The following is a 25,920-nucleotide window of genomic DNA, read 5'->3' on the forward strand; positions in this document are numbered from 1 at the left end:
ACAGTCATTAATATAAATAAATAAATTGCGAATGTGGACATAAGTGCTGTGGGGCTGAGGGAGGGGTGAAAAACGGAAGCCAATCCAAGTGTCAGGGCGACGCAGAAGGGAGTGGGAGAAGAGGAAAGGAGGGCTTAATAAGAGAAGACCTCTTGGAGGAGATGGGCCTTCATTTTTCTGAAGTGAGGGAGAGTAATTGTCCATCAGACAGTCTCCATTCCCCAATGGAAACGAGTCCAGTAGGGAAGAGAGAGGGGAAGTGGTGCTGCACAAGCCGCTAGCACCAGAATCAATTCCTCTTTGCAGGTTCTCGGTCCCAAAGTCTTCATGACTGGACTGAGGCTCATCATCACTTGCGACTGAGAGTGGCAGCGCGGGCCTCCCTTCACCACCATCGTCATCATCATCATCATCATCATCCCAGGCAGGCCATCTTGTTTTCTCTAGAGCAAAATTTCTAAAGCAGCTTTCAAAGAGCCAACAAAGGATACTTTAGTTGGTAAAGAGAGTTTGATCTCTCCAAGAGACAAAAAAACCAAAAACCCTTTCCAATAAATCTCCCTTTTTCTCCATAGCAATCGCGTGGAAGCCTGGACCCGGGATGTTCATTTCTTGCTGCACCAAGAAGGCAGACCTATGATTAATCTGATCCCCAATAAGACGAAAGCAAGAGTGATGGAAGAAGATTGGCAGAACACAGATCGAGCCGCAAATTGGTTAAGAAAAGAAGCAGCTAATTTTACTCAACCCTTTGTCCTGTATTTGGGTTTGAATCTTCCACACCCTTATCCTTCACCCTCTACAGGGGAAAACTTCGGCTCCTCTACATTTCAGACATCCCCTTATTGGCTTGACAGAGTAAGTGCAGTGATCAACTGAAGGTCTTTTTGAACACTTATTGTGCACAGAGCAATGTACTTAACTCTTGGGAGAGTACCATAGGGTAAGTACAGTCATCAGTAAGTGGCTTTTTTTGAGCACTTACTGTGTGCGGAACACTGCACCAAGCATGGTGGAGGGTATAATAGAGGAAGGTGACATGATCCCAGCCTCAGGGCGCTGACAGAGGCCAGTTTATAAAGACCCTTCTATTAGGTGGAGGTAGGGATCCAAAATATCATCAACGGTATTGATTGAGAGCTTACCCTAGTACAGTGCTCTGCACACAGTAAGCGCTCAATAGATACGATTGAATGAATGAATACCATGTTCAGAGCACTGTGCTAAGCACTTGGGAGAGTGTAAGGGAGTTGATAGTCATGTTCCCTGCCCATGAGAAAGCCTCACGGCCTAGTGGAAAGAGCAAGGATCTGGGTTCTAATCCTTGCTGTGTGAACCTGGCAAGTCACTTGACTTCTCTGTGCTTGTGTTTCCTCAGTTGTAAAATGGGGATCCAATATCGATTCTCCCTCCTTCTTAGACCGTGAGCCCCATGCGAGGGAGGGATTTTTGTCTGACGTAATTAACGTGTGCCTACCCCAGTGCTTAGAACAGCGTTTGACACATAGTAAATGCTTAACAAATACCATCCAAAAAAAAAGTGTGGATGATGAAAGGGGAAACGTTAATATGAGTGACGGACATGTACATAAGTGCCGTGGGGCCGAGGGTGGCATGAATAAAGGGAGCAAATGTAAGGGCGAAGCGGAAGGGAGAGGGAGTAGGGGGGAATGAAGGCATAATGCCGGCCCTGCAGAACCCTCAGGTAACAGTTTCGAGAGGCCAGGTGGCAACTTGCTTCATGGAGGGTCGGTATGCGATTGAACATTACAGTGAGCGGGACCAAGATTCCCCATTCCATCCTTTAATACTGAAGTGGCAACCCAGAAAAATAATTAGATCTGTTGAAGACAGGATGAGTGTGTTAGATTCAGAAATCTGACCCCACAGGGCTAATTCAAAACTCTGTTGCTTCACAGGAATGTTGTGATGTTGGCAAAAACAATTTTTATTGCATCCATTCTCCTTTTGATTAAGTTTTTTCCAGTGCAGAGGGGGAATTATCTTGATTCTGAGGGGGTTGGTTATTCATTTTGTGGAATAACCAGATGTCTGTCCAAATTCAGATTATATTAACACCTCTACCAGATGACTGTAGGAGAAAGGAAAGATGGTGAAAAATAAAATAATCACTTCCAGCATTTTGCTCCAAATCTACCCCCCCATACTGAATTGTTTGGACAGTTTTTCAGACTACTTTGAGCCTGAAGGAGTATCCCTTCTGTCTGTAGAAAAAGAAATTGCAGCATTTTCTACTGAAATGCAAATTATGGAAACTTTGATAATGCATTGCAGTGAATCAGTGCCTAATTTGCACGGTCTGTTGATTACCTGTGACTTTGGATTATTAGCTTGCATAATCAAAAATATATTAGATTTTATGATTCTGACCTGTGAGGAGAAAAAAATGTATCATTTAACTCATTTACCATTTTAACGGATGTTTTTCTCTTGTTTCTTAGGTGCCTTATGAAACCATCAAAATTCCAAAATGGTTACCTCTCTCGGAAATGCACCCTGTAGATTATTACTCTTCGTACACCAAAAACTGTACTGGGCATTTTTCACCAAAAGAAATTCGAGATATTAGAGCCTTTTATTATGCTATGTGTGCAGAAACAGATGCCATGCTTGGTAGGTGGTATAATTAATAAGCAATTATATAGTGGAGAGTAATGTCACTTTTCTAGATGGCTGTGATTAGGCTGGCCTGGTGACTTTTAGAGAATTACTCAAGGATATTTGCACCCAGTTGCTTAGTTACAATGGCCTTGACACACACCTAAGACAGGAAAAGCATCTTGGTTCATAACAGGATAATAAGCCTCTCTACTTCTTGTTCATTAGTTGATAAAGTAACTTTAAAAGTGCTCCACTTCAGGCGCAAAGGAAGTGTTGAGAAGCTACTTGGCCTAGTAGATTGAGCACGGACATGGGAGTCAGAAGGACCTGGGTTCCAATCCCAGCTCCTCTGTGTGTTTGCTTTGTGACCTTGGACAAGTCACTTCCCTTCTCTGTATCTCAGTTAGCTCATCTGTAAAATGGGGATTAAGACTGAGCCCCCTGTGGGACTGGACTGTGTTCAACCCGATTAGCTTGGATCTACCCTAGGAGTTACTACTGTGCCTGGCATGTAGTGAGTGCTTAACATATACCTTTTTTTTTAGAATCAATCAATCAATCGTATTTATTGAGCGCTTACTGTGTGCAGAGCACTGTACTAAGCGCTTGGGAAGTACAAGCTGGCAACGTATAGAGACAATCCCTACCAAAAAAGGGCTCCCCCATTTCAGCAGCTAATTACAAGGTGAATTTAGGAGGGAGAAAAAGTCGGCCCCCAGCCGAAGCTGGAAGCTTAGGAGCTTTTTGGAGAACCCGCGGCAAACGCAAATGGATAAAACAGACCCCAGATCCATCCTGCTTTCTGTGGGGGTCTCCATCCCAAAGCAGACCAGGGCTGGCTAGTTGGACTTTCCCCTTCCCATCTGCTTGTACAATCCCAGGGTCAGGTCCAACAAACCCCATTCTCCTACCCTTGAGGATAGGACTGTTAGGTTGCCAAGTTTGAAAGGCCCGGTCTTCAGGTTATTAAGAAAGAGGAGGAGGAAGGAAGAAGAATTGTAGTATTTGTGAAGCATTGTTTGCCAAGCAGTGTGCCAAGCGCTGGGGAAAGTACAAGATAATCAGATTGGGCCCAATCCTGTCATCATCATTATCAGTGGTTCTTATTGAGCACTTATCAAGCGTTCGAGAGAGTACATGAAGTATAACAGAGTTAGCAGAGACGTTCCCTGCCAACAAGGAGCTTACAGTCTAGAGTGGGAGGCAGACATTAATCTAAATGAATAATTCTAATATATAATTCCCAGTGTATAATTTGAAGATATGTACATAAGTGCTCTTGTGGGGCTCACCAAGCATGAGGGAGAGCAGGTATTCCTGATTTTTACAGATGACGAAGCTGAGGCACTGAAAAATTAAGTGACTTGCCCAAGGTCACACAGCAGGCACGTGGCAGAGGCAGGATTAGAACCCAGGTCTCCTGATTCCCAACCCTATGCTCTTCCCACTAGCCCACGCTGCTTCTCGGCTTAGGGGAAAGAGCCCGGGCTTGGAAGTCAGAGGCCATGGGTTCTAATCCCAGCACTGCCACTTGTCAGCTGTGTGACTTTGGGCAAGTCACTTAACTTCTCTGTGCCTCAGTTCCCTCATCTGTAAAATGGGGATTAAGTCTGTGGGACAATCTTGATTACCTTGTATCCCCCCCGTGCTTAGAACAGTGCTTGCACATAGCGCTTAACAAATGCCATTATCATTATTATTGTTATCATTATTATTATCTCTTGATGGAACTAAGGAGTGGAGCATAGGAAGGAGGCTGGGTCATAGTTTTAACCAAACTTTATTTTTTTTGCTCCAATTCTGAACCCCAGCATTTTGCAGTGAACTTCACAAAATGCTGCACCCCTGCCCGACGACACACTTGCTGCACTCCATGCCCGAGTAGGAGAAAGTGCCTGGCAGAGAGAGTGTGAGTGACGTTATGCAAGCCACTGGCACTTAAAGCTGCTTTTTGCCCAGGCTCTCTGTCCTGAAGCCTCAGGACCAAGGTTGATCCGTCAGTCACAGCTGGAGATGCCATCACCATTTAGTGAGGGGATTTCATTCGGGAATTTGAGAAGAGGAGGGGGGAAAAAATAATATCATCTAGCCTGGACCAGTGCCTTTCTTTTTTGGCGGGGACTTCCAGCCTCCTGACCCTGGTCAAGCAGGTACAAAAAAAGGCTAAAAAGGAACCTCCCCGTGAAAGCTTTAAAAGCAGGCTGGACTAGTGGCTACAACCCAGGCCTGAGAGTCAGAAGGACCTGGGTTCTAATCCTGGCTCCGCCACTTGTCTGCCGTGAGACCTTGGGCAAGTCACTTCACTTCTCTGGGCGTCAGTTACCTCATCTGTAAAATGGGGATTAAGACCGAGCCCCATGTGGGACAGGGACTGTGTCCGACCCTATTATGCCCTCCCTCTGCCCATCCACCAAGCTAGCTCTCTTCGTCCCTTCAAGGCCCTACTGAGAGCTCACCTCCTCCAGGAGGCCTTCCCAGACTGAGCCCCTTCCTTCCTCTCCCCTTCGTCCCCCTCTCCATCCCCACCATCTTACCTCCTTCCCTTCCCCACAGCACCTGTATATATGTATATATGTTTGTACATATTTATTACTCTATTTATTTATTTATTTATTTATTTTACTTGTACATATCTATTCTATTTATTTTATTTTGTTAGTATGTTTGGTTTTGTTCTCTGTCTCCCCCTTTTAGACTGTGAGCCCACTGTTGGGTAGGGACTGTCTCTATATGTTGCCAACTTGCACTTCCCAAGCGCTTAGTACAGTGCTCTGCACACAGTAAGTGCTCAATAAACACGATTGATTGATTGATTGATTTGCTTGTATCCACCCCAGTGCTAAGTACAGTGTCTGACACATAGTAAGTGCTTAACAAGTATTATTATTATTCAGCATAGCCACACCCAGACGTTTGCCTGAAACAATCCTCGGACCACTGCTCTCCTGTGCCCTTCCTTTGCGTTAGGAGGGTTCAGAGAGAGCATAATTAATTAATGATGGCATTTATTAAGCGCTTACTATGTGCAAAGCACTGTTCTAAGCTCTGGGGAGGTTACAAGGTGATCAGGTTGTCCCACATGAGGCTCGCAGTCTTCATCCCCATTTTACAGATGAGGTAACTGAGGCCCAGAGAAGTGAAGTGACTTGCCCAAAGTCACACAGCAGGCAAGCGGCGGAGGTGGGATTTGAACCCCTGACTTTTGACTCCAAAGCCCGGGCTCGTTCTGCCGAGCCACGCTGCTTCTCTATGCTGCTGCATAGAGGCATAAATGTATTTTCTAGCTGCATAATTGGGTTAGAATAATCTACAAATTGAAGTACTTAGTTCCACACCAAATATTCCCAGTTTAGAGATTTGTTTTGAATTCAGTCTGCATTTTGCCTCCTATCAAGGATGAGTGCAAATTCCTGTGTAGTTATTTGAACTGGGATATTTTAATCAGGATTTGTGTTACTTAATTGGATTTCACTTTTCCTAATCTTTGTGGCTATGGACAGAGCTTAGTGTAAACAGAAAAGGCTTTTCAAGCAGAAGGCCTAAATCCACTTATCTCTTCTAAGCATTCAGTCTTAAAAGCGAGGAAAACTAACAATTTAATTAGGCAAATTATGCCGGGGTGATATGTAATAATCAGTCCCAGCCAAAGTCGGTTAAGTCGTGGAAGTTTTTATTAGGGATGGTTCAGCTTTTCTCCGTTGCACCCCAAGTGTTTGGCTGATCCAGGTTAGGGTTCCCGGGATTTTTCATTTAAAGGACAAGTGAAGACAAGAGGAGTCATCTGTATTCCCACATTCCTGGCAGTGGAGAACTACTTCCCGTGTCTTCTCCGGACCTCAGAACACCCCAACCCTGCCGTGCACCGTGTGGGCCCGGGACTCTTCTGCTTCCTGGGCCAGGCAGTCAAATCTAGGTGGCCTCTCCATGAGGCAGGACTTCCAACCCTAGCTAGCCTCAACCAGCCATGTGCCAGTGCTACATAATAATAATAATGGCATTTATTAAGCGCTTACTATGTGCAAAGCACTGTTCTAAGCGCTGGGGAGGTTACAAGGTGATCAGGTTGTCCCACGCGGGGCTCACAGTCTTAATCCCCATTTTACAGGTGAGGGAACTGAGGCACAGAGAAGTGGAGTGACTTGCCCGAAGTCACACAGCTGTCAGTCGGCAGAGCCGGGATTTGAACCCATGACCTCTGACTCCAAACCCCGGCTCTTTCCACTGAGCCACACTGCTTCCCGTGGCTCATGCTACATGCTACATGGGCATGGCATTGCTGCCATCCAGGAGGCCATTCCTTCCTCTCCCCCTCGTCCCCCTCTCCATCCCCCCCATCTTACCTCCTTCCCTTCCCCACAGCACCTGTATATATGTTTGTACATATTTATTACTCTATTTATTTTACTTGTATATATCTATTCTATTTATTTTATTTTGTTAGTATGTTTGGTTTTGTTCTCTGTCTCCCCCTTTTAGACTGTGAGCCCACTGTTGGGTAGGGACTGTCTCTATATGTTGCCAATTTGTACTTCCCAAGCGCTTAGTACAGTGCTCTGCACATAGTAAGCGCTCAATAAATACGACTGATGATGATGATGATGATGATCCAGGAGGGAGGGTCTCTCTCTCTAAGCAAAAGCTTCCTGTGCAAAGAGAGATAAGGAGGCCAAACAGAACAACAAGGCCCCACCTTTTTGTGTGCCCTGTGTGTCTGGGATTGTGGATCCGGCATTGGCCTTTAAAGCCAGCTACACACACTCACACTCTCTCTCACACCCACACACGTACACACTCTTGAGTGAACTTGACTGTCAGTGGCGGCTTCTTCAAATACAAAGGAGAAGCAGCGTGACTCAGTGGAAAGAGCCCGGGGCTTTGGAGTCAGAGATCATAGGTTCGAATCCCGACTCTGCCACATGTCTGCTGTGTGACCTTGGGTAAGTCACTTCACTTCTCTGAGCCTCAGTTGCCTCATCTGTAAAATGGGGGTGAAGACTGTGAGCCCCACATGGGACAACCTCATTACCTTGTTTCCCCTCCCCAGCGCTTAGAACAGTGCTTTGCACATAGTAAGCGCTTAACAAATGCCATTATTATTATTATTATTAAAGGACAGCTGGATGGATGGATGGGTAGGTAGGGAGTCAGAAGGTCATGGGTTCTAATCCCTACTCTGCCAAAATGAGCAGAATTTCCAGGTCACCTCTGGGAGATCACCAAGCACTCCAGTGTGCCACAGCCCCTTGTTAGGAACCCCTGCTCTAGATTGAGCTTTTGCGTTGCAATGCAGGACTATCTCTGAGGGCTATCAAGTCTTAGAGACCAAATTTTATGGGTCGTTGCATCAATCAGTAGTGTTGTGGAGCACTTTTAACTGTATTAAGCATTTGGGAGTGTTTAATAGAGCTAGTAGACACAATCCGTCCCCTCGTGGAGCTTACAATCTAATAGTGGAGGCAAATAGCAGTGTTTAAGCAGTGTAGCTCAGTGGAAAGAGCCTGGGCTTTGGAATCAGGTCATGGGTTTGAACCCCGGCTCCACCACATGTCTGCTGTGTGTCCTTAGGCAAGTCACTTAACTTCTCTGAGCCTCATCTGTAAAATGGGGATTAAGACTGTGAGCCCCCCCCCCCCCACCGTGGGACAACCTGATCACCTTGTATCCCCCCCAGCGCTTAGAACAGTGCTCTGCACCTAGTAAGCGCTTAACAAATGCCATCATTATTATTATTAAATAGGAGGAAATAATAAAATGTAAAGGGAGATTTGTTTGTTGAATTGCTACACATGCTACATAAAATGCAGCGTGGTTCTGGCATCTATGTTTGGTTTTGTTCTCTGTCTCCCCCTTCTAGACTGCGAGCCCGCTGTTGGGTAGGGACTGTCTCTATGTGTTGCCAACTTGTACTTCCCAAGCGCTTAGTACAGTGCTCTGCACACAGTAAGCGCTCAATGAATACGATTGATTGATTGATCTGTGCTAGTTGCTTGTTGCTTCCAAGTTGGTTGTTGAGTCTGTAAAGATCTTGGCCTTTGGAAGTCTGGTTACCCCAGGGGATTGAGTACAGAGCACTCTCTTAGGTTCTTGAAAAAAAAAAATGCCATTCCTTCCCAACTAATTCTTCGTCCACCCCCACCACAGCATCTCCTCATGTCTGTCCCTAACAGATCAGCAAATCAGCACTTCACAGTTCAACACGTCAGAGGCCCGGTGTGGTCCCTGTAGACCCCTCATCCTAGAACTCCTGTCTCCTTTTGTCCAATAAAGTCTCAACCTGTGGTCCTTCTGGACAAAGTGCCAAAGCAGGAGGTTTTGAGCTTACCATTCAAAGGGAAGCAGCCTGGCCTAGTGGAAAGACCACAGGCCTGGGAGTCGGAGGAACTGGGTTCTAATCCCGGCTCCCTCACTTGTCTGCTGAGTGATCTGGAGCAAGTCACTGCACTTCTCTGGATCTCCATTAAACCCATCTGTAAAATGGGATTAAACCCCACTTCATGTGAGCCTCGGCGGGGACAAGGACTGTGTCCCACCTGATGTTTTATTTCTACTCCAGGTTTTGGTTTAGTGCTTGGCACTTAGTAAACATTTAGCAAATATTGCTATTATCTAAATCAGAGATTTTTTTGATTGAGTGTGGTTTCTTTTGCAGGTGAGGTGATTTTGGCCCTCTACCAAACGGGGCTGCTTCCGAAGACTGTTGTCATCTTCACCTCAGACCATGGAGAGCTGGCGATGGAGCACAGGCAGTTTTACAAAATGAGCATGTATGAAGCAAGTTCCCACGTTCCCCTTCTCATGATGGGCCCAGGCATCCGAGCGAACCGTCAAGTGCCAAACCTAGTTTCTCTCGTGGATATCTACCCTACGATGCTTGGTAAGTAAGGTGATCCCGTCGAAAATTTTTACTGTGGCATTAGAGAAGCAGTGTGGCTCAGAGCACGGACTTGGGAGTCAGAGGTCGTGGGTTCTAATCCAGGCTCCGCCACTTGTCAGCTGTGTGACTTCGGGCAAGTCATTTAGCTTCTCTGGGCCTCAGTTACCTCATCTGTAAAATGGGGATTAAGACCGTGAGCCCCATGTGGGACAACCTAATTACCTCGTATCCCCCCCAGCTCTTAGAACAGTGCTGGCACATAGTAAGCGCTTTACAAATGCCATCATTATTATTACCATTTCTGCATAAATCAAAGTTGAGTAAGCCCACAGGCTATTGAATTTTACTGGCTTCACCTTGTGGCCTTGGGCGGGTCACTATCTCAGATTGCTTTATGCCCGTTTACTTCCTTTTGTCTGTAATTTGTTGTCGTGACTATCTCCCCCACTAAGCTGCAGTCTCCCTAAGGGCAGAGATCATGTCTACTGACTTTTTTATAGTCATTCAAAGCCTAGTACAGTGCTCTGTGCTCAGTAGGTGCTCAATAAATACTCTTGACTGTTTGATTGACTGAAGACCAGCAGCAGGTCACTCAGATTAAACATGGCTTGGTCCTTCCCTAACTCAACTATTTCAGCTTCCTCACTAGCCTTCCTGCCCCCAGTACTGTTTTGAAATTTTATCATTCCTACATACTGCTGAAAATGTCCTTTTTCCTTGTGAACTACCGGGATAGTATCACCACTGCCCTCAAAAGCTGAACATACTCCTCACTGGCTTGGCGTTGAGCCTCAATAATGCCAGGCAGAGGTGAGGGTCCACCTGTCAAATGGAAGAACCGAGGGAGAAAAGAATCACCAGTGTCATGGCCAAGGACAAAGGCAAATAATTGAGACTGAGTCTGGGCAGGTGGTAATTTGAGAAACCCAAATAACTCTTTTCACTTGTAATTGTAAGCTCATTTCTAGACTGTAAGCTCATTATGGGAAGCAGCGTGGTTCGGTGGAAAGAGCACGGGCTTTGGAGTCAGAGGTCATGGGTTCAAATCCTGGCTCTGCAAATTCCCGGTTGTGTGACTTTGGGCAAGTCACTTAACTTCTCTGTGCCTCACTTACCTCATCTGTAAAATGGGGATTAAGACTGTGAGCCCCCCCGTGGGACAACCTGATCACTTTGTAACCTCCCCAGCACTTAGAACAGCGCTTTGCACATAGTAAGCGCTTAATAAATCCTATTATTATTATTATTATTATGGGCAGGGAACCTGTCTGCTAATTCTTTGTATTGTACTCGCCCAAGGGTTGTACTTGTTGCACATAGTAAACACTCAATAAATACCATTGATTGATTGATTATTTTACTAAATGATTCAGGAACCATCTTGTTATTGTATGTGTGTGTGTGTGTGTGTAGAGAGAGAGAGTTCTTCATTTTCTAAACTGATGCTACCGACTACAGTGTCAGACAGCAGTAATTGTATTTATCGATCCCCTTTTTTCCCCTTGCTAACAATGAATTACAAATTGAACAATCCAAGATCATATTAGATGAAATAGGCAAATGGTAAATTTCTGGAGGGGGAGTCATTTGGTTCTTCATTGTGCCAAGTAGCAGCCTTTAATTGCAACCGCCATAACCCCCTCTGTTATTCTTTTTTTTAATGGTTTTTGTTAAGCGCTTACTATGTGCCAGGCACTGTATTAAGCACTGGGGTAAATTTAAGGTAATCAGGTTGGACACCGTCCCTGTTGCACACGGGGCTCACAGTCTTAATCCCCATTTGACAGATGTGGTAACCGAGGCTCAGAGAAGTGAAGTGACTTGCCGAAGGTCACCCAGCAGGCAAGTGGCAGAACCGGGATTCGAACCCAGGTCCTCTGACGCCCAGGCCCACGCTAAATCCACTAGGCCACTCCGCTTCCCATGTTGTAACGGTTCTAAGGTGGGATGATGGATCCCATGTGTCAGCTTTTATCTTTGCAGACTGCTGAGGCCCAATCTTTTTAGGCGCTCCGCATTCAAGAGCTGCTCCCATTCTCCAATTCGTTCATTTATTCAATTGTATTTATTGAGCTCTTACTGTGTGCAGAGCACTGTACTAAGCGCTTGGGAGAGTGCGGTGCAACACTAAACAGACACATTCCCTGCCCACAAGCAGTTTACAGTCTGTATGGCTTAGTGGAAACAGCACGGGCTTGAGAGCCAGAGGTCGTGGGTTCTAATCCTCGCTCTGGTACTTGTTTGCTGTGTAACTTTGGGCAAGTCACTTAACTACTCTGTGCCTGTTACCTCATCTGTAAAATGGGGATTAAGACTGTGAGCCCCAAGTGGGACAACCTGAATACCTTCTATCTACCCCAGCGCTTAGAACAGTGCTTGGCACATAGTAAGCGCTTAACAAATACCATTTATTTTCCAGTGCTTAGAACAGTGCTTGGCACATAGTAAGCACTTAACAAATACCATTATTATTTTCCAGTGCTTAGAACAGTGCTTGGCACATAGTAAGCACTTAACAAATACGATTATTATTTTCCAGCGCTTAGAACAGTGCTTGGCACATAGTAAGCACTTAACAAATACCATTATTATTTTCCAGCGCTTAGAACAGTGCTTGGCACATGGTAAGCACTTAACAAATGCCATCATTATTATTAGAGATCATTTGGCTTTTTGCTAAATCCCGCTAGAGAGTATGCCTGTCCATCTTACCCTAGAGAAGCGACTCCGCCACCTGTCTGATATCCCACTCCCTTCTACGTCTTCCTTGCACTTGGATTTGCACTCTTTATTCATCATCATCATCATCATCAATCGTATTGAGCACTTACTATGTGCAGAGCACTGTACTAAGCGCTTGGGAAGTACAAGTTGGCAACATATAGAGACGGTCCCTACCCAACAGTGGGCTCACAGTCTAAAAGCGGGAGACAGAGAACAAAAACAAACATCCCTCCCTCAGCCCCACAGCACTTACGACCATAGCCTTAATTTATTGATATTGCTGTCTGTCTCCCCCTCTAGACTAGAAACTTCTTGTGGGCAGGGAATGTGTCTCCCAGCTGCGTTATACTGTGCTCTCCCAAGCACTTAGTACAGTGCTCCGCTCACAGTAAGCGCTCAATAAATACAATCGGTCGATTGCCCTGTGACCTTGGAAAAGTCGCTTAACGCCCTCACTTACCTCATCGGCAAAATAGGGATTAAGACTGTGAGCAAATGGGGATTAAGCCTGGGAGCCCCATGTGGGACATGCACTCTGTCCAACCTAATTTGCTTGTATCTACCCCAGTGCTTAGTTCAGTGCTTGACACATAGGAAGCACTTAACAAGTGCTCTAGATTCTAAGCTCATTTTGGGCAGGGAATATGTCTGTTTATTGTTTTACTGTACTTGCCCAAGTGCTTAGTGCAGTGCTCTGCACACAGTAAGCTCTCAATAAATGCAATTGACTGACTAATAATTACCATAATATCAAAAATAGCCGCTCCTTTCCCAACTGCAGCGTGACAGGGGGGTCTTTAAAACACAGTTGCCTCCTAACCTGTGAAGATGCACTGCCTGAAGCCCGTGCTCTGTTGCATCCTTAGCGTGTTTTCTCTGTGTCCTTTGGTTTTGAGTGCCCCTTCTCAGTCCCCCCTACCTGTTGTCATCCATTCTCCACATACGTCCCACCCTGAAGACGAGTAAACAGGGCTTCAGTGCCGGTAAACCGACTCGGTTCCAGGATTCTGCCGTTGTGCGATCTTTTCTTGCCACTTTGACGTCACGCGGGACACGGCAGTGATGCTGAAGGAGCTGCTTCAGGAATCTGTAGGTGGCCTGTGGAGTGGGGCCAGGTTTTGCAGCTATATAAAAGGTTGGACGGCATGACACCTCCGTAGGTGTTCGGTCTGAAGCATGGTACCGCGGTGGCTCTTCGAATTGCCGATCTGCTAATAATAGTAGTAATGATTGTGGTATTTGTTAAGCACTTCCTGTGTGCCAGGCACTGTTCTAAGCGCTGAGGTAGATACACAATAATCGTATTGGAGGCAGTCCCTGTCCCACATGGGGCTCACGATCTTAATCCCCATTTTGCAGATGAGGGAACTGAGGCAGAGAAGATGTGAAGTGACTTACCGAAGGTCACACAGCAGACCAGTGGCGGAGCCGGGATTAAAACCCAGGTCTTTCTGGCTCCCAGGCCTGTACTCTATCCGGTAGGCCACACTGAACCCAGAGGTTTAAAATCTCTGAGAAGCAGCGTGGCTCAGTGGAAAGAGCACGGGCTTTGGAGTCAGAGCTCGTGGGTTTGAATCCTGACTCCGTCACATGTCTGCTGTGTGACCTTAGGCAAGTCACTTAACTTCTCTGAGCCTCAGTTACCTCATCTGTAAAGTGGGGATTAAGACTGTGAACCCCACGTGGGACAACCTGATCACTTTGTATCCCCCCCCAGCGCTTAGAACAGTGCTTTGCACATAGTAAGCGCTTAACAAATGCCAACATTGTTATTGTTGTTGTTGTTGTTTTCCTCTCACTTTCTCCCGTTCTTCAGAATGTTTTCTCAGGAATCTAGAGAGAATTTGAGAAGGAGGCCTTTTGCCTGATGGTTTTAGCGTCCTCAATTAGCTTACTCACTCTTCTCCTTCAGAGCCAGGCTGATGGAGGGGGAAAGGACAGGCAAGAGATGTGAGGAAACAGTCAGCTAGGATGTGCGAGGCAGAAACATCGCCATGTACCAAAAGGTTTCAGGGGTTGGGCCTGCTTTGTATCCTGAATGAAATCCCCCACTATCTACAGTGCCCTCCTGCTCCTTCCCCTGACCAGAATGCTGGTGGGGTTTTTTTGTTTTGTTTTGTTTTTTAAATGTATTTGTTAAGCGCTTATTATGTGTCAGACACTGTTTTAGCCACTAGGATAGGTACAAGTTAATTAGGTTGGTCACAGCTCCTGTCCCACGTGGGCTCATACTCTAAGTGGTATTCTGCTACTGTCAATCAGGGCCAGCACAAGCAGTTTGGAAAGCATCATTTCACCACCCAGTGCAAGGAGTGGGCTTGAAAGAGCACATCTCCATCATTTCAGGAGCTACTAGAATGATGGTGGAGGGTTTAATTGCTCCACGAGGCCTTGGTTTGGCGTTCCAGCAGAATTCCAGGGTAATGACCGGCTTAAGGAGTGGGATTTGTGGAGTGGCAGAGAGTTCTGCTCTCTGAATTCCTCTCTTGCTCTGGGGTTGCAAAATATCAGCTTCCCTGGCGCCCCCCAAACACCTGCATCATCAGGGTTGGTTGGATGACCCTTAGACTCTTTCAAGAGCTATTAAAAGAGACTCTGGGCCTGGGCCCCTGAACCCCAAAACCTGGGGAAAGAAGCCCATAGGTGAGGAAATTGGGATTCCAGGCTAGAAGGGTAGGACTCAACTTTATTTTGGAACACCTGGAGTGGGAAAAGCTAGCTTAGTTCTTCGGGAAGTGGGTCAGGCAATCAGTCAATCATAATTCTTGAGCACTTGCCATGTACAGAGCACTCTAGTAAGCTCTTGGGAGAGTACCACCTAACAGAGTGGTAGGCACATGCTCTGCCCACAACGAGCTTACAGTCCAGAGGATGGCATCAGCCTGGCTTTTCGGCTAGCTTGGAGGTAGGGAGAGGTTCTCTAGAACTCACTTTCGGAATCCACCCGTCCTTGGCAGTTCCCCTGGGGAGCAGTGGAGCAGGGCTCTGGCCTAAAAGGGCCTACCTCTTCGCTCTTTCCCCCCTCTCCATCTTTGACAGGGTCTCTTGAGCCTTTGTGGGGGTCTCTGGCCTGCCTCTCTCTTTTTTTTTTTTTTTAATGGCATTTATTAAGCACTTACTGTGTGCAGAGCACTGTTCTAAGCTCTTGCCCAGCCCCCAGAGTCCTGACCATGCCCAAAACGACCCCCACGACTCATTCTCCTAGATCTGGCGGAGACATTTCAGAGTAAGCACTCTGAAGGTGCTATATTAAAGCAGCCGCCTCTCCCTTGCACTATTTTCCTTTCCTCTTTTATCATAGGTTTTGCTCGTTTGATAGGGATGGCCTTTATGACTGTTCAGTTCTAGGTTTTTTGTAGCATTTAGTTGTTGCTCATGGAATTTCAGTTCATTTATTCCATCGTATTTATTGAGTACTTATTGTGTACAATATATATGTATATATATGTGTACATATGTGTGTATATATGTATATGTATATATGTGTGTATGTGTATATATATATATATATATATATATATATATATATATATATATATATATATATCTGGCAGAGACGTTTCAGAGTAAGCACTCTGAGGGCGCGATATTAAAGCAGCCGCCTCTCCCTTGCACTATTTTCCTTTCCTCTTTTATCATAGATTTTGCTCCTTTGATAGGGATGGCCTTTATGACTGTTCAGTTCTAGGTTTTTTGTAGCATTTAGTTGTTGCTCATGGAATTTCAGTTCATTTATTCCATCGTATTTATTGAGTACTTATTGTGTACAATATATATGTATATATATGTGTACATATGTGTGTATATATGTATATGTATATATGTGTGTATGTGTATATATATATATATATATATCTGGCAGAGACGTTTCAGAGTAAGCACTCTGAGGGCGCGATATTAAAGCAGCCGCCTCTCCCTTGCACTATTTTCCTTTCCTCTTTTATCATAGATTTTGCTCCTTTGATAGGGATGGCCTTTATGACTGTTCAGTTCTAGGTTTTTTGCAGCATTTAGTTGTTGCTCATGGAATTTCAGTTCATTTATTCCATCGTATTTATTGAGTACTTATTGTGTACAATATATATGTATATATATGTATACATATGTGTGTATATATGTATATATGTGTGTATGTACATATATACATACACACATATACATATACATACATATATGCATATGTATATAGAGAGAGTAATATGTACAAACATATATACATATATATATGTATATGTATGTGTATGTGTGTATGTATATATATACACATATACATGTATATGTGTATGTGTGTATGTATATATATACACACATACACACATACAAACATATATACATATATATGTATATGTATGTGTATGTGTGTATGTATATATATACACATACATATATATGCATATGTATATGTATATATACATACACACATACATACATATACAAACATGTATACATATGTGTGTATATATGCATATATATATGTATATGTATATATACGTACACACATATATACACATATGTGTATGTATGTATGTGTATATGTATGTATATAAAGAGAGTAATATGTACAAACATATGCATATATATGTATATGTGTGTATATGTATGTATGTGTGTATGTATATATACATATACATATATATGTACATATATGTATTTGTATATATATGTGTGTGTATGTATATATGCATACATACATATACAAACATATATACATATGTATATATATGTGTGTATGTATATATGTATATGTATATATATACATACACACACATATATGTATATGTATGTATATGTATGTATGTGTGTATGTATATATATACATATATATGTATATATGTTTGTATTACTCTATTTATTTATTTATCTTGTACATATCTATCACAGTAAGCGCTCAATAAATACAATTGATGATGATGTCTATTCTATTTATTTTATTTTGTTAGTATGTTTGGTTTTGTTCTCTGTCTCCCCCTTCTAGACTGTGAGCCCGCTGTTGGGTAGGGACCGTCTCTATGTGTTGCCGACTTGTACTTCCCAAGCGCTTAGTACAGTGCTCTGCACACAGTAAGAGCTCAATAAATACGATTGATTGATTGTACAAAGCACTGTACTAAGTGTTTGGGAGAGTACAGTATAACAATAAACAGACAGATTCCCTGCCCACAGTGAACTCACAGTCTCATAATGATAGAGTGTAAGCTCCTTGAGGGTAGGAAATACGTGTTTTGTTGTACTCTCTTAAGCGCTTCGTGCAGTGCTCTGTACTCAGAAGCCACACAATAAACACCGTTGGTCGGTTGGTTGACGATAGCTACCTGGTTTGCCTGAGTCGGGAGCTGTGCCGGTTTTTAGTTTTCTGACTTGGTCTTTCAGCTTCTAGAATTCAAGGGAAAGTAATTTTCTTTTTTTCATTTAATTTTGTTTCTGTTAAGCTCATGGGCTCCCATCCTGAGGGGGAACACTTCAAGCAGTCACAGCATCCATTTCAAATTGATTTTTCTGGGCGAAAGAGCGAGTGTAGAACCCAATGGTGATTCATTTCGAAAACATTTTAAGTCGCAGGTGATGTAGTTTTTAAAAACTCCTTCTTCGCATAGCCACGGTCCCTGGGAAAATGAAAAAATAACGCCCCTACCTCATGGCTTTCAAGATGCACGTGCTAGCTACCGAGCCGACACACTGAGTCACTGCCTGGGAAAATGTGATTCGGTAGCCTTATTTATCCTCTGCCGGGGTCTGGAAGAAATGCCACCTCTCGTGAAAATATCTCAGGGGAACCGTGGGTCTTTGCGGCTACAGCCTTTGCCAGCTCTGATGTTAAAACAGTCTGTGTCTCAGTTCTGCAGTTGCCTCTCATCTTTGCTTCTGCTGTCAGATTCAGAGCCGAAGGGTAGGATTGGGGTTGGAAGAAACAGCTTGGCACAAAAGCCGCTTCACTTTAAAATAAAGATCAAGACATCGTGGAGCTTCCCTATATGTTTCTAAGGAAATAGCGGTATATTCACTATACCTTGCTACCTGATTTTAAGTACAATATAAACGGGACCATCTTATTCTCCGTTGTCTTCAGGAATTCCAAATGTAAACCATTGTGAAGCACTTTGAGAACGTGAAAGACTTAATCATACTCTTCTTCTAGATAATAAAAACGTAGCTAAATAGCCGAAGCAGTTATTTTTCCAGTAATAAGTATAATTTTCCCCGAGAGGGCTGATGTGAAAAATGGAAAATGTTTTAATTGTCCTGAACTGCCACGGACTCTCTGGAAAAATGCACTGAACCAGCGCGTGGATGAAAGATGATCAAAATCAATGCGTTGTTGTCGCCTAGATATAGCCGGAGTTCCTGCCCCTCGCAATCTGAGTGGATACTCTTTGCTCCCGCTGTCCTCCGAGGAGTCTAAATCTGACACTTCATCCCCAAACCCACGCCCTCCGTGGGTTCTGAGCGAGTTCCACGGCTGTAATGTGAACGCTTCCAGCTATATGCTGCGAGCTGGCAAATGGAAATACATCGCCTACACGGACGGCACTTCATTATCGCAACTGTTTGGTAAGTGAGCTGACTCCTTTCGAAAGCCAGAAAGGAACCCAGGCCGCCTCCGAGTATAATAAGCACGTCGGACAGTGCTCTGCACGTAGTAAGCGCTCGAGAGATACCACTGCTTGAGTGTTTGGTATCAAGTCAGAGACCTCTTCCCAGACGTAGATTCCCACTGATCTCCGCACTCAGACACACCGAGGTACAGGGATGGGAGGCACCTGGAGAAGATTGGAAAGGGAGGACACAGCGAAGAGTGGACGGGAGGGGCGAGGTCCAGCATATAAGAGGGATGGCCCTCATATTTCGGGGAGGGGCAGGGGGAGAAGGGGAAAGCATGGACGTCTACTGAGAAGCACCGCGGGCTAATGGAAAGAACTCGGGCCTGGGGATGAGAACACCTGCCTGTGAGTCCTGGGCACGTCACTTAGCTTCTCCAGCCCTCAGTTTCATCATCTGTTCGTCATCAGTGGTATTGATTGAGCCCTTACTATGTGCGGAGCAGTGTGCTGAGTGCTTGGGAGAGTACAAAGTTAATCAATGTCGTATTTATTGAGTGCTTACTGTGGGAGAGTACACTATAAAAGAGTTGGTAGACGTGTTCCCTGCCCACGTCGTGCATGCAATCTTGAGGGAGATACAGACATGAATATTAATAAATTACGGAACTGCACATAAGTGCCGTGGGGCTGAGGGAGGGATGAGTAAAGGGTGCAAATCCAAGTGCAAGGGTGAAACAGAAGAGGCTCTGCTATATGTATATAAATATATACAATATATAATATATAATATATTTATAATATATAATATATTTATATTTACACATATATACCTATATACATACAAATATAAATATACATATAAATATATATATACATATATATACACACACACATATATATACATATATATATATATTGTCTCCCCCTTTTAGACTGTGAGCCCACTGTTGGGTAGGGACTGTCTCTATATGTTGCCAATTTGTACTTCCCAAGCACTTAGTACAGTGCTCTGCACATAGTAAGCGCTCAATAAATACGATTGATGATGATGATGATGATGATATATATATTTGAGAGTTGCCAGGCAGTGGGCGACTTCGGAATATACCTAAGATTTAGACATCTCTCTCCGGTTCAGTCAGTGGTATTTGTTGAGTGCTTACTGTGTGCAGAGCACTATACTAAGCTCTTGGGAGAGTCAGTGCCACAGAGATGGTAATCAATCAATCAATCAGTCAATTGTATTTATTGAGCACTTACTGTGTGCAGAGCACTGTACTAAGCGCTTGGGAAGTACAAGTCGGCAACATATTGGGACAGTCCCTACCCAACAGTGGGCTCACAGTCTAGAAGGGGGAACATGGTAGACATGTCCTTGGCCCTCACATCTAGAGGAGAAGACAGACATTAATCAATCAATCGTATTTATTGAGCGCTTACTGTGTGCAGAGCACTGTACTAAGCGCTTGGGAAGTACAAGTTGGCAACATATAGAGACATATAAATGCATACATTAAAGATACATACAAAAATACAGCAGAGTTTATCAGACACTGTTATCGTGGACAAAAAGGGCGCCGGACCAATTAGGGCGGGGGCGGGTAGCAAAATAAAATGTTGTTCATGCTATATGCTAAGTGCTTACCCTGTGCTCAGCACTCTACGAAGCGCTCTACTAAGATGCGATGGAGTCTCCTGTGAGTGAGCGATGAGCCTCAGTCCCATCTTTCAGACCTCGGGACCGAGGAGCCCCATGGAAGAATGAGTTGAAGCGATGGTGGTTTGCCCAATTCTTCCACACTCGCTTGTCCCCCCGCCAGTCCCAAGGCTGTCGGGGCAAGGAGTGCAACAAAGGAATAAGTGGGCAGGGTTGCCGCACCCTATAAAATGCACGTGAGGTTTTTGTAGGTGCAGGACCCATTTACGGCTCGGAATTCCAGTTCTGTGCCACAGGGCCAGGAGACAGCAGCTGCTGATCTTTGCCACCGATTTGCCAGCTACTCATTTTCAGGATTCCTCCTGAATTCCGTCTCCCTCGCCAAGCGTCCTGAGGGGTAGAGTGCAGAGGAAATTCCAGGCTAAAGAGGAACATAATGACCAACTCTGTATCTGTTCATGTCAAAGATCTTTTAGACTGTGAGCCCACTGTTGGGTAGGGACTGTCTCTATATGTTGCCAATTTGTACTTCCCAAGCGCTTAGTACAGTGCTCTGCACATAGTAAGCGCTCAATAAATACGATTGATGATGATGATGATCAATGCGGCTCACAAGCTTTTCTGGCTCTGCTCTGGGTGCCAGATTAGAGCAAGGGGGTTAGACACGCAGCCGGCTGGTGACACGCGACCCTCTGAGGTTTGCTGTTAAGCACAGGATTGCTGGCTGGCAGCCAGGGGAGGGAGGAAAGGGGAAGAGAGAGAGAAATAGAGGGGAGAGACAGAAATAGAGGTAAGGGGGGAAAGACAGAAAGAAGGGAGAGAGAAAAAGAGGGAGGGGAGGGAGAGAAATAGAAAGGGGGAAGGAGAGAGATTGGGGAGGAGGAGAAAGAGATGGGAGAGAAGGGGGATAGAAATAGAGATGGGGAGAGAAATGAGAGGGGGAGGAGAGGAGAGAGACATGGAGAGAGGGGGAGAGTAGAGGGAGGAGAAAGAGGAGAGAGATATGTCTCCTTTTCCCCAGAATTTTGATCCGGGCAGGAATTACCACTGCCATTCTGTGGGCCTGCTCTGAACTTTCAGGGGCCCAGAGGCTAGACTGTGAGCTCTCCACTGTAGACTCCAGTCTAGACTCTAGACTGTAAGCCCTTTGTGGGCAGGGCACATATCTACCAACTATGTTGCATTGTACTCTCCCAGTGCAGTGCTCTGCACACAGGAAGCACTCAATCAATAGCACTGACGGACTGATGGGGCTGGGTGAGTTTTCTCAAGCCAGGAACCTTAGGGAACAGCCCTGGCAGGAAGAGCTGCGGAAAAATCTCCGAACTGGAGCTGGGGGCTGGGCTGCCAGTGCGGGTGGGAGAAACCAATCCCTGCTGCTGCTTCTCTCTCTCGCTTCTGCAAAACAGGAGCAAGAAAAAGATACTGTGTGTGTGTCTGTTTGTGTGAGGGTGTGTGTGCATGTGTGCAAAAGTGGGTGTTGGCCTATAAATGAATATAAGGATATGTATATGTGCATGCAAATATATATGAAAGAATATATGCGAAGGTATGTGTACAGAGTACCTGAAAAGGGCACAGATCATGTCTACTAGCTCTGTGGTACTCCCCCAAGCGCTTAGTACAGTACTCTGTACACAGCAAGCACTCAATACATAGTACTGGATTAAAGGAGGTGGTTGAGTGTGGGTTTTCCTCTCTCTTTGTGCCTCTCTCACTGCCTCTCTCCCTGTTGGGCCTTTTTCTCTGCTCACTATTTATCTCGAACCATTATCCCTATCCATATGATTTTTAACTAGCTTCTCACCTTCCTTTTTCAGATCTTTCTACCGATCCAGACGAGCTAGCAAATGTGGCTACGGCATTTCCAGAAGTCACTCGTTCTTTGGACCAGAAACTTCGTTCTATTGTAAACTACCCCAGAGTTTCTGCTTCTGTCCACCGGTACAACAAGGAACAGTTTATTATTTGGAAACAAAGCGTAGGACACAACTACTCAGACATTATAGCAAACCTTAGGTGGCATCAGGACTGGCAGAAAGAACCAACGAAGTATGAAAGTGCAATTGATCGGTGGCTTAAAACTAACCCCAATCTATAAAAAAGCAACAAGTCAGACCTATATTTTTATATTCACTTTTATAAATATATTTTGATATTTGGACTTTAATGTTGACTTATAAATGTATGTACTAAGTGAAAATGATTGTCCTTTGAAGTATTTTTGTATCTTTTTTTGATCTCTGCATTCTCACAAACAATATTTTAGTGCCTGCAGTTACATGTTATCAGAAATAATGCCATCTTAAAATGGTTGGTGTTAAATGCAAAACAGAAATCAAGAAGAAGTGGAAAAGATAAAGGCTGGAATACAAAGTCAATTTCCTCTGGATAATAGAAAAATATCTGTAACTATTCATCGAGCAGAGTTTATTTATGGTCATAAAATATTTAAATAAAAATATTCAACAACCTGTGTGTCATTTTTCAACCATGTCTCAGTTGTTACTTGGATGAAACATGTTTTTCCTAAATACTAGGTGTGGATTAACCAAGTGGAACCTACTTTATGCTTCGAATTATTTTGTCAGCCTGTTCAGTCACATTCACTGATGACCTGTGAGTGAACTCAGATGGCCCTGTAGACTGTAACCTTCTTGTGGAACTCAGGGAAGAGTGAATAAAGGGTACATCTCCAAGTGTAAGGGTGATACAGAAGGGAATAGAGGAAATGAGGGCTTAGTCAGGGACGGTCCCTTGGAAATGTAATTTTCATAAGACTTTGGCAATGAGAAAAGTGATGGACTATTCTACTGTGTTCTGTGAGGCTCTCCCAAGCGCTTAATACGGTCCTCTGCACCCAGGAAGCACTGAATAAATACAGTTCATCATCATCATCATCATCAATCGTATTTATTGAGCGCTTACTATGTGCAGAGCACTGTACTAAGCGCTTGGGAAGTACAAATTGGCAACATATAGAGACAGTCCCTACCCAACAGTGGGCTCACAGTCTAAAAGGGGGAGACAGAGAACAAAACCAAACATGCCAACAAAATAAATAGGATAGATATGTACAAGTAAAATAAATAAATAGAGTAATAAATATGTACAACTATATATACATATATACAGGTAATTCATTCATTCAATCGTGTTTATTGAGCGCTTACTGTGTGCAGAGCATTGTACTAAGTGCTTGGAAAGTACAATTTGGCAACAGTTGATTGAATAAATTGGTGCTAAAAGAGTGATGCGTGCGGGCTGGGCCATACATAATTGGAGATCAGTGAGGTATCTGGTTTCAGGAACCTGGGGCTTTCAGGGTTCCAGAGATTGTCCTAATCCCAGACAGAACTCTATGTACAGATGAGGTTATTTGACATTATGGTCGTGGTTTCTTGTGAATAAACCTGTGAGAAACCTGGGGCTTTCAGAGTTCCAGAGATCGTCCTTATCCCGGACAGGACTCTTCCTACAGATGAGGTTATTTGACATTGTGGTCGTGGTTTCTTGTGAATAAACCTGTGAGAAACAGCACGCCTTAGTGGATAGAGCACGGGCGTGGGAGTCCGAAGGACCAGGGTTCTTATTCCAGTTCTGCCACTTAAAAGCTGCACAACGGTGGGCAGGTTACCTCACTTCTCTCTGCCTCAGTTCCCTCACCTCTAAAATGGGGGTTAATACTGTGAGCCCCATGTGGGGCATGAACTGTGCCCAAACTGACTAGTTTGTACCTACCCCACTGTACAACGCTTTGGACACAGACCTTAAAATGCTCATTATGGGCGGGAAAGGTGTCTGCCAATTCTGTTGTGTGCTCCCAAGTATTCAGTACAGGGCTCTTCACTTTTAGACTGTGAGCCCACTGTTGGGTAGGGACAGTCTCTATATGTTGCCAATTTGTACTTCCCAAGCGCTTAGTACAGTGCTCTGCACATAGTAAGCGCTCAATAAATACGATTGATGATGATGATGATGATAGCAAGTGCTCAATAAATGCCATTCATTGATTGATTAATCGATTAACAAATGCAATTTTTTTAAAAAGCCAGTTCTACATTCAGCTCTCCCGGAGGTGAGGAGGAAAAAAGGGTGGATCTCAGGATCCCTTTGGGTGAAGAGCTTTTGCTTCGGCGTGGGGGTAATCTAAAAGAGGAGTTCAAGATGAAATATGGAGCTGACTTTGTAAATGGGGTGAGGCTCCCCAAGGCATTTGCAGTGTCCTAGATGTGTGCATCACCCCCCTGCTGCCTGGGATATGAGCATCAACAGCAGAGCCCAGAACTGGCAAGTCAGGGCCACTTGGCTAGAGGTGCGGTAATAATAATGACGGAATTTGTTAATCACTCGGATAAATGCATTCATTCATTCAGTGATATTCATTAAGTGCTTACTGTGTACAGAGCACTGTACTAAGCACTTGGGAAAGTAGCGTGGCTCAATGGAAAGAGCACGGGCTTTGGAGTCAGAGGTCAGGCGTTCAAATCCTGGCTCTGCCACTTGTCAGCTGTGTGACTTTGGGCAAGTCGCTTAACTTCTCTGGTCCTCAGTTACCTCATCGGTAAAATGGGGATTAAGACTGTGAGCCCCTTGGGACAACCTGATCACCTTGTGACCTCCCCAGCGCTTAGAACAGTGCTTTGCACATAGTAAGCGCTTAATAAATGCCATTATTATTATTATTATTACAAAACAACAATAAATAATGACAATTCCTGCCCACAGTCTAGAGTGGGGAGACAGACATCATCATCATCATCATCAATCGTATTTATTGAGCGCTTACTGTGTGCAGAGAACTGTACTAAGCTCTTGGGAAGTACAAATTGGCAACATATAGAGACAGTCCCTGCCCAACAGTGGGCTCACAGTCTAAAAGGGGGAGACAGAGAACAAAACCAAACATACTAACAAAATAAATAGAATAGATATGTACAAGTAAAATAAATAAATAGAGTAATAAATATGTACAAACATATATACATATATACAGGTGCTGTGGGGAAGGGAAGGAGGTAAGATGGGGGGACATCAAATAACACCATAGCCCCACAGCACTACAGAATATATACCTGTGTGCTATGGGGCTAGGGGCTAGAGGGAAGCACAAAGGGAGCTTTTAGGGTGATGCAGAAGGGAGTGGGAGATGAGGAAAAGTGGGGTTTAGTCTGGAAAGGCCTCTTGGAGGAGATGTGCCTTCAATAAAGCTTTGAAGTTGGGGAGAATAACTGCCTGGTGGATTTGAGGAGGGAGGGCGTTCCAAGACAGAAGCACGACATGGGCCGGGGGTCGGTGGCGAGACGGGCGAGATGGAGGCCCAGTGAGGTTAGCGGCAACCAGAGGAGTGAAGTGTGTGGGCTGGGTTGGAGAAGGAGAGAAGCAAGGTAAAGCAGGAGGGGGTGAGGTGATGGACTGCTTCAAAGCCAATGGTGAGGAGTTTTGGGTTTGATACAGAGGTGGAGAGGCAACCACTGGAGAATTTTTGAGAAGGGGGGTGAAAG

General features: G+C 44.5%; 1 protein-coding gene across 1 annotated transcript in view; it reads left to right on the top strand.

The window, feature by feature from the left end:
• ARSK (arylsulfatase family member K) overlaps nucleotides 1-22,850 on the top strand; it is a 39,564-nt gene extending 16,714 nt beyond the window's left edge. The window contains exons 4-8 of the mRNA XM_038765916.1: nucleotides 576-858; nucleotides 2,463-2,634; nucleotides 9,272-9,496; nucleotides 18,548-18,769; nucleotides 22,237-22,850. Of these exons, the coding sequence (XP_038621844.1) occupies nucleotides 576-858; nucleotides 2,463-2,634; nucleotides 9,272-9,496; nucleotides 18,548-18,769; nucleotides 22,237-22,517 (1,183 nt within the window). The 3' untranslated portion in view covers nucleotides 22,518-22,850. The remainder of the gene's footprint in view (nucleotides 1-575; nucleotides 859-2,462; nucleotides 2,635-9,271; nucleotides 9,497-18,547; nucleotides 18,770-22,236) is intronic.
• The last annotated feature ends 3,070 nt before the right edge of the window (nucleotides 22,851-25,920 follow it).

This window comes from Tachyglossus aculeatus, chromosome 23, assembly GCF_015852505.1.
Source record: "Tachyglossus aculeatus isolate mTacAcu1 chromosome 23, mTacAcu1.pri, whole genome shotgun sequence".
Classification (NCBI taxonomy): Eukaryota; Metazoa; Chordata; class Mammalia; order Monotremata; family Tachyglossidae; genus Tachyglossus; species Tachyglossus aculeatus.